Source organism: Phyllobates terribilis, unplaced genomic scaffold (assembly GCF_046119375.1).
Source record: "Phyllobates terribilis strain yellow unplaced genomic scaffold, ASM4611937v1 Scaffold_9__5_contigs__length_417890890, whole genome shotgun sequence".
NCBI lineage: Eukaryota > Metazoa > Chordata > Amphibia > Anura > Dendrobatidae > Phyllobates > Phyllobates terribilis.
Genome location: NW_027362769.1, coordinates 160689368 through 160702924, shown reverse-complemented (window position 1 = coordinate 160702924; position 13557 = coordinate 160689368). Strand labels below are relative to the sequence as shown.

At 39.7% G+C, this 13557-nt stretch overlaps 1 protein-coding gene across 5 annotated transcripts in view; it reads right to left on the bottom strand.

The window, feature by feature from the left end:
- Window positions 1-13557, bottom strand: part of LRP1B (LDL receptor related protein 1B) — a 2071868-nt gene that overhangs the window by 206778 nt on the left and 1851533 nt on the right. For all 5 annotated transcript variants that reach the window (XM_073647246.1, XM_073647248.1, XM_073647249.1 and 2 more), the window contains exon 63: window positions 5785-5878. In XM_073647246.1, the coding sequence (XP_073503347.1) occupies window positions 5785-5878 (94 nt within the window). The remainder of the gene's footprint in view (window positions 1-5784; window positions 5879-13557) is intronic.

The following is a 13557-nucleotide window of genomic DNA, read 5'->3' as shown; positions in this document are numbered from 1 at the left end:
AATGCTCCGAGTTGGATATACCTTTTAAGAAGTAAATAGCTTGACGATGTAGAATGAGGCTTAGTAAATGAAACAATGCATTTGTTTTACTATAATAAGAGAACATACTGGAGACACGTCTTACATTCATTATATTAATCTCAGCTTCTGATTCCTGCCAGCATCAGAATAGAGTTACTTAATATACTAGGTAATTAACCAGAGCGCCCTATATTTTATGTGCAAATCCTGTTCCTGTTTAATTTAGACTCCGTTCTCTAGTAGGTAGCGAAGTGTGAAGTACTTTGTATTCTGAACTTTTTTGCACATTTAAATAACCTTTCACTGAAGTAAGAGGTGCTAATTATATCAAGCACGAGAGCTTCATACATGTGCAGGATTATGTAGCAGGGATAAGTCGTACTTTACACAGTGTCTGAATTATATGCACAGTCTTTACAAAGTAAGTATAGTTTTGGTACCTCTAAACTAATAATGATGAAAAGCTTTCATGTAAAGGTGCACTCATCGAAAAGGCAATAACAAGTAGAGTTTATTCAATAATTAATAGGGTAAATAAAAAAGCCGTTCATGTGGCAAAGTCAGATGTATGGAGCCTCTATGGCACAGCATGGGGACGCTTTAGGCAACTGATTGGTAATGGATGGCACTATTATTTGGGCACCACACTGTATAACGGTCATATCATTTACAATGACAAAGTCAAGCACATGGCTCCCCTGGGCAAAGCACACAGCCCCTGTGGTTCTCTATTACAGAGCCTATAGGCACTCCATTAATGGTTGTATAATGAAAATATGGGATGTGTTGAAACCTGTTTGTGCCATTATATGAAGTCAGATGCTCTAGGGCACACATGTCAAACACTGGCCTGTGGGCCAAATTTACCCACAGGTTGATTATATTTGGCCCTCGATGCTGGGACCACCACCCTATTATACAGTATGGAGGACTATGTGGGGCCCATTATACTGTATTGAGGATTATGTGGGGCCCATTAATCTATATGGAGGACTATGCAGGGCCCATTATACTGTATGGAGGACTATGTGGGGCCATCATACTGTATGGAGGACCATGTTGGGCCATCATACTGTATGGAGGACTATGTGGGGCTTATTATTCTGTATGAAGGACTATGTGAGGCCCATTATACTGTATGGAGGACTATGTGGGGCCATTATACTGTATGGAGGACTATGTGGGGCCCATTATACTGTATGGAGGACTATGTGGTGCCCATTATTCTGTATGGAGGACTATGTGGGGCCCATTATACTGTATGATGGACTATGTGAGGCTTATTATTCTGTATGAAGGACTATGTGAGGCCCATTATACTGTATGGAGGACTATGTGGGGCCATTATACTGTATTGAGGACTATGTGGGGCCCATTATACTGTATGGAGGACTATGTGGTGCCAATTATTCTGTATGGAGGACTATGTGGGGCCCATTATACTGTATGATGGACTATGTGAGGCTTATTATTCTGTATGAAGGACTATGTGAGGCCCATTATACTGTATGGAGGACTATGTGGGGCCATCATACTGTATGGAGGACCATGTTGGGCCATCATACTGTATGGAGGACTATGTGGGGCTTATTATTCTGTATGAAGGACTATGTGAGGCCCATTATACTGTATGGAGGACTATGTGGGGCCATTATACTGTATGGAGGACTATGTGGGGCCCATTATACTGTATGGAGGACTATGTGGTGCCCATTATTCTGTATGGAGGACTATGTGGGGCCCATTATACTGTATGATGGACTATGTGAGGCTTATTATTCTGTATGAAGGACTATGTGAGGCCCATTATACTGTATGGAGGACTATGTGGGGCCATTATACTGTATGGAGGACTATGTGGGGCCCATTATACTGTATGGAGGACTATGTGGTGCCCATTATTCTGTATGGAGGACTATGTGGTGCCCATTATTCTGTATGGAGGACTATGTGGGGCCATCATACTGTATGGAGGACTATGTGGGCCCCTTATACTGTATAGAGGACTATGTGGGGCTCATTATTCTGTATTGAGGACTATGTGGGGCCCATTATACTATATGATGGACTATGTGGGGCCCTTTATACTGTATGGAGGACTATGTGGGGCCCATTATTCTGTATGGAGGACTATGTGGGGCCCATTATACTGTATGGAGGACTATATGGGGCCATTATACTGTATTGAGGACTATGTGGGGCCCATTATTCTGTATGGAGGACTATGTGGGACCATTATACTGTATTTAGGACTATGTGGGGCCCATTATACTGTATTGAGGACTATGTGGGGCCCATTATACTGTATTGAGGACTATGTGGGGCCCATTGTACTGTATGAAGGACTATGTGGGGCCCATTATACTGTATGGAGGACTATGTGGGGCCATTATACTGTATTGAGGACTATGTGGGGCCCATTATACTGTATGGAGGACTATATGGGGCCATTATACTGTATGGAGGACTATGTGGGGCCCATTATACTGTATGAAGGACTATGTGGGGCCCATTATACTGGATGGAGGACTATGTAAGGCCCATTAATCTATATGGAGGACTATGCAGGGCCCATTATACTGTATGGAGGACTATGTGAGGCCATCATACTGTATGGAGGACCATGTGGGGCCATCATACTGTATTGAGGACTATGTGGGGCCCATTATACTGTATGGAGGACTATGTGGGGCCATCATACTGTATGGAGGACTATGTGGGGTCCATTATACTGTATGGAGGACTATGTGGGGCCCATTATTCTGTATGGAGGACTATGTAGGGCCCATTATACTGTATTGATGACTATATGGGGCCATCATACTGTATGGAGCACTATGTGGGGTCCATTATATTAAATGGAGGACTATGTGGGGCCATTATACTGTATGGAGCACTATGTGGGGTCCATTATTCTGTATGGTGGACTATGTGGGGCCAATTATATTAAATGGAGGACTATGTGGGGCCCATAAAACTGTATGGAGGACGACTATGTGGTACTATTATACTTTATGGAGGACTATGTGGGGCCCATTATACTGTATGGAGGACAATGTAAGGCCCATTATACTATGTGGAGATTGTTAATAGATATCAAGGTGTGCCCGCGACTTTGTCCAAGTTTTCTATTTTGGCCCTCTCTGTACTTGAGTTTGACATCCTTACTCTAGGGTGTTGCTCGTTCTATAGTTTGGGTGTGTATTTTTGATTGGGTGTGGTAGGTAGATTAGGTATATGAATGCACCAGTTATGGCCCATGGTGGTGATTTGGTGGGAAAGATGATTTGTAATAGGTCTGTAAATCTGGCCATAAACATAAGATAGATATCAGCCAAACAAACTTTCATTCGGTTGAGAGATATCTCTCCCAACTCCTGAAAATGCATGAGTGCTGGACTAAGCATTTATGTGTTTTCAATGGGGAGAGAGATAAAAGCCGCTGCCAGACACCTCTCTCCCCTTAAATTAAAGCATTGAATGTTAAAATTTCCAACTGCCTGATATTCTCTTACCAAACATCATCTGTCGGGCAACAGTCAAAGGACATCACATACTTGGCCGGTACTACCAAAATTGTTAGGTTTGGACTACTGTCTTCTAAGGTATATAGGGGCTTTAAGACAGAGACCCCTATTAAAGTTAAGAGAGCACCAATGCTGATAATTATTTCATTTATATTTTTCCGATAATGAGCTAAAACCAACAGGAGCTAGATAAGCGGGGTGGTGCTGGGATCGTGGAAGGTGGAAGTGGTTTTGGAACAGGAACCCAATAAGAAGATTTCTCTGTAATGTAGGAACTCTTAAAATAACTCCACATGGGATGAGAAAGCTGCAGATTTTATCTCGGGATTTGCTGTGGTTAAATCTGCAGCAGAGAACAGTAGCAAGATGTGAAATATTTCCAAACAGAGAACAGACCTCCATTCTCCAAATCAATATCAATGTAGTAGAGATAAAATCCACAGTAAATCTACAACAAAATCATCAATTTTGTGGATTTTTAGCAGGAAAGGCAAGATAACTCTACAGACCAATTAAGTAGGTTTAGTCTGTGACCGCTGTCCCTGAACAGGGTGCATCATCCAATTCTAATGCAGTGGATTCCAGTGATGACCTAAAACCTATAGCTTTTAACAACTTCAAGTCTTATTAAAAATTGTATAACAGTAGTATTAACCCCTCTCTCACATGATGTACAGATGTCACTTCCCTATCTTTAATGCAAGCTCAGAAATTGAGCCCACATCATACATGGCAGTTATTATCTGCCTCTATCAGCAGCTGGTGGAGTTGAACTCAGCACGCTGCAGTTAACCACTTAATTGCAGCTGTTAACTACTTAAGTGCGGCTGTCAATCTCTGACAGCCACATTTAAAGTACACAGATGGGGAGAACGCTATTCCAAGTGACAGTCACCCCCCGCGATATGATTGTGGGGCACTGATGGTTGGCAATTTGCCATGACAGTTGGGGTTTACTGAAGACCCTTGTGCCTATCCTGATCGCACTCCTATGAAAAACAGCTCATGGCTGCTGTTCATAGGAGGCCGTTTCAATCACTCACCTTTTCCTCCATTAAAAATAAAGAAAAATGAAAAACATATGTGCTATCACTGGGTTCATAAAAGTCTGATCTATAAAATCTAAAAATAATTTACCCAACTGGGAAACGCCATAATGAGAAGAAAAAAATCAAAATGCCACAATTGCGGTTTGCCGCAACTCTACAAAAAATTAACAATGTTCTATCCACCCCAAAATGGTGTCACAATGTACAAAACAACCTTTATAGTGCTCAATTGACTAAAAAATTCAAACTTTATAGGTCTCGGAAAACGCTGACACAAGCAAAATTGTGGGTTTTTTTTACAAATTTTTGAATTTCTTTTCACCACTTAAAAAACCCTATACATAATGTATTTGGTTTGTTAAGTAGAATCATGTTCTCGAGTCATTTTTACTAAACAATGATTACTCTAAATACAAAACCCTAAAAAAAAGCTGTGGAATATTGCAATATCACTGCAACTGTAATTTTGTTTCCCGTTTTCTGATACATTGTTTGGTAAAATGAATGGTGCCAAGCGTTTACTACAACTTGCGTCACAAAAGAACAAGCCTTCATAAGTCTGTGGAAAAAAAAAAAATCATGGCTCTTGGAAGAAGGGAAGGAAAAAACAGAGCATAAAAATGGAAATCGCAATGTTGGAAAGAGGTTAGGACCTTTCATAACACTGTCGCTAAATTACTTGTATAGAGGTGATATTTAGTCACTGCATTTTGGTAATATTTGAGAACTGGCTGAAGGTATTTAATTTAACTACTGTGGCACATAGGGGGTCATTTACTAAGATTTTTTGCGTTTTTTTTGTCTTAAAAAAAATCAAAGTTTTTGCACGTCCTTTTTTGCGCAAAAAAATTGTGAGTTTTTGATATTTTACATTCCTTTACTGTGTGCAATCTGAGCGTGGTTGGCTATGTAAATAATGTGTAAGAAACATTTATGAATTTCAACTTTTTTTAAAAAATTGCAAAAAAGTCTAACTCAGTCCTTTACGAGGTGTAGCAAAAAAACATGGAACATAATTTCTAGACAGAAATGCTAAATGTAAAGATGCACCAAACAAGTAATGGGAACGCAGCCATAAATAAAACCGACATTAACAATCCTCCCCAAGATGAATTTCCCCCAAATTCCAGTTTAAGGCAGTAATATGATTAAGTTGTAAAAAAAAAAATCAAAAACATTAAACTTACGGCATTCAAGAGGCTCGTCGGATCCATCTCCACAGTCATCTACTGTGTCGCATTTCCACCAAAATGGAATACATTTATCTGTATTGCAGCGGAACTGAAAGAAAATAACTTTCGATTAATGATTTAATGAAAGCTTTGCCTTGATGAATGATTGTTGTTGGAGGTTTATAATTCTGTTTTCTGCTAAGTTTTGCCCTGTTTAATATGATAGATGTTTTTTGCGTTCATGGAACGGTGGAATCATTTGAGTGTTTCAAAGCCTCGGTTTCTTTGAAGTTCCTTACAGAACATTTCTCAGTGAATCTAAATGTGACAGACGTTCTTCCTTAGTTAGCTAAACCTGTTATGAGCTTTGGAAAGTAAATCTGTGATTTTTCTTTTTTTTTTATGCTTGCTGGAATAAATGTGTCAAAAAAAAGCAAAAACAATCTGCTGGGTGTCCAAAATCAAACCAGCAAAAATGCTAATCCATGCACGACAGGTATGAATCTTCATAAGTTGTAGGAAGAAGTCAACTACACATTTCTAATTTGAAGCCTTAATCCAGATGCCCCACATTTAGCACACAGAAAGAAACAACTATGAGGGTTTTTTATGTTATCAAATTTTTGAGTCTAAAGATACAAAAGTCCTGGTTGATACATTCGCGCAAGACTTTGCAGCCAGCGAAAACACAATCTGCATTCAACAAAGAAGACATAAGAAATAACATCATGGATTTAGGTCATGTTCACACGATGCTTGGGTAAATTTTTTTGTAATATGCACTGGGAATGTGCCCCCCTAAAAACCTGCCCTAACCATTTTGGTCTCCATCAATGATGTATACATGTTACACCTTTCCACAGCTGAAAAGTTTTCCTGTACAGTGGGTCACTGCAAAAAATGTTTACAGTCATTGTATATTTATAGTGACCCAATGCCAATACACGCCAATCTATGGCTAAGCAGTGACTTTCATCAGAAAAATACATTCATGAATACACTAGTATATACCTGTGAACAAAACCATACCCACGACTGAGGAATGGCTGACCTTACGACCTTCCTTCAACCGCCAGCTTTCTCCTTATCGTATCCCTCAATAATGAGAGACATTACGGACTTGGATGAAAATGGCCACTGCACCCTTTATTAAATAACATTAACAGTATTAATACTAATAACATACTATATTTTAAGAACTGACATGAATACAAGGAAGGGGTCTTTGGAAACTCAACAGATAAAACTCTGTACCATCAGCTGCTCCCTTTTGCTCTCAACTGCATTGAAGCAATTACAGAGCCCCCCTGCTGAATAGTACCCCATAAATTGTCCCTCTAAGACCTTTGCCCAGTAGGAACCACGAGCATTTTGTCAACCACTTACAGAGGAATGACTCTATAAAAACGAGTCTCCTCCCTCATTTACCATACCACAAATTGGCTTTCCAAAGTCACATTCCAGCCAGCTGCCATGACATAATGCCTAACCTTGCGTAGCCAAACAATAACCAAATCCTGACTTTTAAACCACCAGTACCTCTAGAATTCAACCAACATTAGGAAAGGGTGGAAGAGACGCTGATCCACTAAACGGATTGCCCTTGCACCATCCTGGCTGCCCTGTATACCATTCTACCTCAAACAATCAGGTAGGACTATGTAATTCCCATACTCGCCTAATCCACACCCTCATTTCTGTGTTGACCCTACCTACTGCCTCTTAAAGCACCATCTTAAGATACCCACTAGGTTCTCATGTACTGATAGACCACTCAATTCCCAAGGCACTGGCATACCTCCTAGTCATGTAGCCCTTCCCTTTGGCCCCTTTGGGTCATAGTATTGGCTCTACTTTTCTTCTTCAGAGATGTTTAAGAAGACTTTAATGGTAACTTCGTGCAGTGATAACTATCTTCTAACATTTCATAGAAGATGGGATTATTGGAGATTCTGGTTACAAAGGCCTCTTCCTTTGCTATTCATTGGCCTTGGTTGGTTTCAGAAGTTACAATTACAATTAATGCTTTGACATGAGCACCAACTCTGTACATCCAATTCCTGTCGTACAGACATGTGACTTCTATAGTCACTCAAGTCACAAATTTGTCACCTCTGCAGTCAGTGCTCATTAGATTGACTAAAGGACAACAACTCATGATGCTGCTGCTCTTTGTCCCGAAACAAAGGAGGGGTATTTGAGTGATGGTTAAGTTGAAAAAAAATATTTTTTTTCCAAACGTTTTGGCATCTGATATAGGCCCTAATCCGGGAAAAAAACATGTGGACAGTGTTTGAACTAATGGAATGTCACCTCTTCATAATCTCATGAGACTTTTTCTTCATTTAAGGACAAAGAGCAACGCCATCAGGAGTCATCATTTGATTACTCCAACATCTACGAGACAAAATAGGATCTCACTGGAGTGCTTCCATTGATCATCAGTCAGGCTTGATGATCAGGGTCTCCAAGATATTAATTCATCAACAAATAAATGGGCTCTGGTTCCTTTGGGAATCATACCAGTAACCCAACCAACTTGAAAGATCTTCTGGCCATATTGTTAGTCGTAGTGAGTGAACAATTACATGGGCTAGTCAGGAGGACAATCAGAGGGAGAATTCAGCAGCCAATAAGCACTCCCAGACCCCCATTTACTTTTCCCAGTGTCATGTCTACTCGCCAGTTACTGTATTTGCTGGTGTGTTGTTTTTGGTTTGTTCTTTTGTGCTTCTGTCAATCTCTTTGATTAACTCCGGGATTTCCTGCATTCCATGATTTTGTGTCCAAGAGCTGCTTCATCCTTTCAACTAAGAAGACATTTGCTTTCTTGCACTATCATCTTTGTTGTTTACAGATCCTATGGGTACAGCTATATAACATATTTTCGCTCGGAGAATACATTTAGAAGCTAAAAATCTTAAAGGATGTGTTCATTGATAACTCTTGATGAGCTGATCATGGCCAGTCCTCAACAGACTATCTACAATGGATATTAGAACTTTTCAATATGCCCCCAAAAGGCTTGCTAAAACAGACAGCCCTTTTAAAGGGATCTGTCAAGGCATAATATGTTATTAAATAAGTATAACTCCATGTAGAGCAGCTTGTGCTGAGAAAAAAAAAAACATGCCTAAAGGTTCAAAATCCAAGGGCTACTTTGAGAGAATTATCTTTTATGTGATGATATGAAACTTAGGTACTTTGTACACTATGGACAATCAGGAGCACGTCCCACAAGTCAATCTGACCATCTAGCTAGTCATTGATAGCCTTTTCTTCACATGGTTCAGCGCTGCCTTGACTGAAGTCCATCACAATCATATAATTTGCCAGTATTGTAGCAACAACAAAGCAGCTTTTACCCTAAAGTTGGATACCGTTCTCCTAGATTGATTAAGGGAAGGTGATCTAGACCACCCTGGTGCTACGAGCACCTAAATAACATATGACTTGCAAAATGGTTTTCTTGAAAAGTAACCCTAGGCCTTTGGAATTACAATTATGCTTCTTCTGGTTCAAGTCAAGCCAACACGGTCAATGAATGAAGTCAGGAGAGAAGTAGATTGATTAAGGGAAGGTGATCTAGACCACCGTGGTGCTCCGAGCACCTAAATGACATATGGCTTGTAAAATGGTTTTCTTGAAAAGTAGCTCACGGACTTTGGATTTAAAATTATGCTTCTTCTGGTCCAAGTCAAGCCAACACGGTCAATGAATGAAGCCAGGAGAGAAGTAGATTGATTAAGCGAAGGTGATCTAGACCACCGTGGTGCTCCGAGCACCTAAATTACATATGGCTTGTAAAATGGTTTTCTTGGAAAGTAGCTCACGGACTTTGGAATTAAAATTATGCTTCTTCTGGTCCAAGTCAAGCCAACACGGTCAATGAATGAAGCCAGGAGAGAAGTAGATTGATTAAGCGAAGGTGATTTAGACCACCGTGGTGCTCCGAGCACCTAAATGACATATGTCTTGTAAAATGTTTTTCTTGAAAAGCAGCCCGCGGACTTTGAAATTACAATTATGCTTCTTTTCTTGATAAACTGACTTGCACAAAAGCATGGTTACTTCATAATTCAAATTTGCCCTGAAAGATTAAATTCTTGACACATGATTTTTCGGACAATTAACTGTTTCTTTCTTAGTGCAATACTGGTCTATGCAGTAGCACACAGCTGTTCTCTACACAGTTTATCGGCTGAAGACCCATTGAATCATCTCTCTCATCTGCTCGGAAGATCTTGTTTCCATTGTTGACCAGAGATTTAGATGAATTATTTCTGCTAACAACATCTGGTCAACAAGGAAGCCGCGCCGGTTGTTTCAATTACCTATCGACAGTTAATAGGTGAAGAGCATTACAAGTACAGGTGAATGATTAGTCTGGTGTCTCTTATCAGACTTCCTAATGTATTTGTAAAGTGCTTGTAGACACGGTGGGAATTCTACGGGCCAGTAAATTGTGCTTTATGAATACAGATAGACAGTTTAACGCAGACTAGTCAAAAGACGAATAATGCATTTCAGCAATTAAGCAATTCAAATGACAGTGGGGAATGTTTTTATGATGTGGCGGCACATAGTACAAAAAGTTTTAAATGTAATTATGTTTAATTGTATGATATTTATCATGGGCACACCAAGGCTCATAAAGTATACTGAGAGCGACATAGGTCAGCAGTCAAAAAGGAGAACAAAACCCCTATTATGTATTATTTATTAAGGAAAATTACTCATCAAAAACATTTTGTCCCTCTGATGAGTTGCAAAATTATCAAACATACTGTACTGTCTTTTATTTTAAATAGTGACATATTTATAGGAGTCAAAGATGTGATTCCGAGTCTTCAAAACGCTTAAAGGCAAAGCCAGAAGCGGCATTGTCAGTCAATGTTGACAGCAACCATAGTCTTCATCCTGACAGCTCCACGATTCCCCAAATTCCTGCAAGTGTTTAGTCTTATGTTAACTCCCGGCCTAATAAGCCCTTTGTACAGTATAAGTGATTGAAGAGTATGGCAAAAAAAGTTATAAAAATCCATTTCTAATATGCTCAATAGTTTCAGACTTGTAAAGGGGGCGTTGGTTTCTCCAGACTAGTCGTCCAAGTAATCATACTTCCATGCCCTTGTGGACTTGCTAATTTGATTTACATATTCGGCTCTTTGCGAATCTCGCGCACAACTTTCATCATTTCATGTCAGTGCCCAGTGAAGACGAGCGTATGTTCCCTGGCTTCACTGCGATGTGATATGATGAAAGTTGCGCGCATGGGCAAGACTTGCAAAGAGCCGGAGATGCAAATCATATTAGCAAGTCTACAAGGGCATGGTAGCATGAATACTGGGACGACTAGACTAAGAAAACCAATGCCTCCTCGACTAGTGTGAAACTATTTAGCATATTGGAAATGGATTTATAACATTATTTTCATACTCTGCTATGAGTAATACTGCACAAAGGGCTTTTTTAGGCAGGGAGTTAACATAGGCATAAAAACATGTCAAAGTTTTGGGGAGCATGGGGGATCTAACATGTTTCCTTTAACAAGCAGATTAATGACTAGGGTTTCATGGGCAAAATTGCAATCAAAGACTATACTCAAAAATAAAGGATATCACATCAATTACGAATGTTGGGACCTTCACCCATCTCAAAAATGCATCATCAAAAGAGAGCAAAGGCCACACATGCCGGATATAGCAAAGTGCAGCGCTCAGCTAATTCCATTAACATGGTTGGATTTCATAGCCCAATTCTCCATAAAAAGTGAGGTCATAGCAGTCACATCAGATTCCAACTGGTTCACAAGTTATCACCTATTATTTCTGAGTGCTGTACTTCACCCATCCTCGAGAATGGTGCTCTATTACACCCCATCAGAAGAGAGCCAGGCTGCGCATGCTCATCACCGTTTCATCAACTCTCTTTGGGTCTGCCGCAAATAGTTGGTTTCATCACTTGGCTCTCTCCATTCCAACAGGGCATTTCGAGCCCAATTCTCTGGATCAGTGGGGTTTGGAGCAGTCACGTCAGATTCCTACTGATTCACAAGTTATTATCTATTCTTCCTGACTGCTGGGACCCCCATTCATCTTTGAGAATGATGCTCTATTATGTCCCGTCAGAACATAGCCAGGCTGCGCATGCGCACCAAGGTTTTATTTCTTCTCTTCTGGATCGTGCAGATGGCAGATTACAGGACTTGGGTCTCTTCTTCATAACTTGACATTTGAGAGCCCAATTCTCTGGATCGGCAGGGTTCGTAGCAGTAACTGCAGAGCGCTACTGATTCACAAGTTATTATCTATCTTTTTGGACTGATGGGACCCCATCAATCTTTGAGAATGATGCCCTATTATGCTCCATCAGAACAGAGCTAGGCTGCGCATGTGCACCAATGTTTCATTCATTCTCTTTGGGACCGCGTAGATGGCTGGTCACAGCACTTGGCTCTATTCTTCATAACTTGACATTTCAGAGCCCAATTCTCTAAACCGCTTGGGGTTGGAGCAGTCAGACCACATCTGATCACCTATCCTTGCACTATGGTTATGTATCCTCCTTATAGTTTGCAGTTACTATACAGCACAAGGTAACACGTGGCGGCTACAAATTTATCTATAAACTGCTATCTAGGAACATTTTTAGTTCCAAATTACCTCCCTAATCTTGGCCAGCTATAGGTTATAATGAGACGAGTCACATTCATTTCAGATATTTTTGCGACGGCCCCATTTATCTGAATGGAAAAATCAGAAATCCATCAACCCCAATTCAGATAAATACTACTGAATTTTTCGCAACAAATCTACTGTGTGTGAATTTTTGTTTTGCCCGTGAAAGGATTTAAAAGCCCAGTGCTATACATTATACCGCAGCTTTGCTTGCTGAGATTGACTTTGCCGTACAAACACCAGCTCATGAAGACTTTTGCTCATAGATAAATAATTTTCAGAACAGCAATGATCAAAAAAAAAAAAACATATACTGAAGCAAATGAGAACAAGAAGTAAAACTGCATAGAAAGCAAAAGCCTTCATGGCAGGACATGGATGTGAAGTACCGTAATCTCCCTTTAAAGAATGCATTATAATATAACATGCATTAAAATACATAAATCTTTAAGAAAACGCATAGAACATGAACCCTTAGGATAAAGATAGTCTTAAATATTACAGAAAGTTCTCATTTAACTTTCAGACCTAATGACGGAGCCTGGAAGTTTAAGACAAACGGTAGAAAATTGTCAAAAATGGGATAAAACCTTTTTCATCTCTGATTTTATTATTCTCTATTTAAGTTGATTTCTGCTGAATTCACATTTTTGGATGTGATTATCCTTTAAGGGAATTAGTTATGAAATAGAGAAGAGACACCTGCGTGAAGGATTCTGCCGCTGAGCGAAAATTATTCTGTAACTGCAAAAATTGATTCCAAGCAGCGGTACAGTATATTATGGTAACAGAGAATTAGATCCAGGACTGAATACATAAAATATTTATCCAATTTTAATGAACTTTTACGAATTTGCACATTATAATGTAATAATTTATCTTAATTCTTTTTTTTTTTTCTGCGCAGAGGAAAACATAAGTCTATTCCAGCTAATAAAAATGTGCAAGTTGTTATATTCCGCTGTAAACGTTTATATATCAATGAGGCGAGCTGAAATACAACCATCGGTCCATGAAAATATTTTCTTCCCTTGGGAACTCAGTTTATTGACCGGAAAACTGAAACCAAACAGACTTTTCTTTTGTTTCTTAACCCTTTTCCCACCTC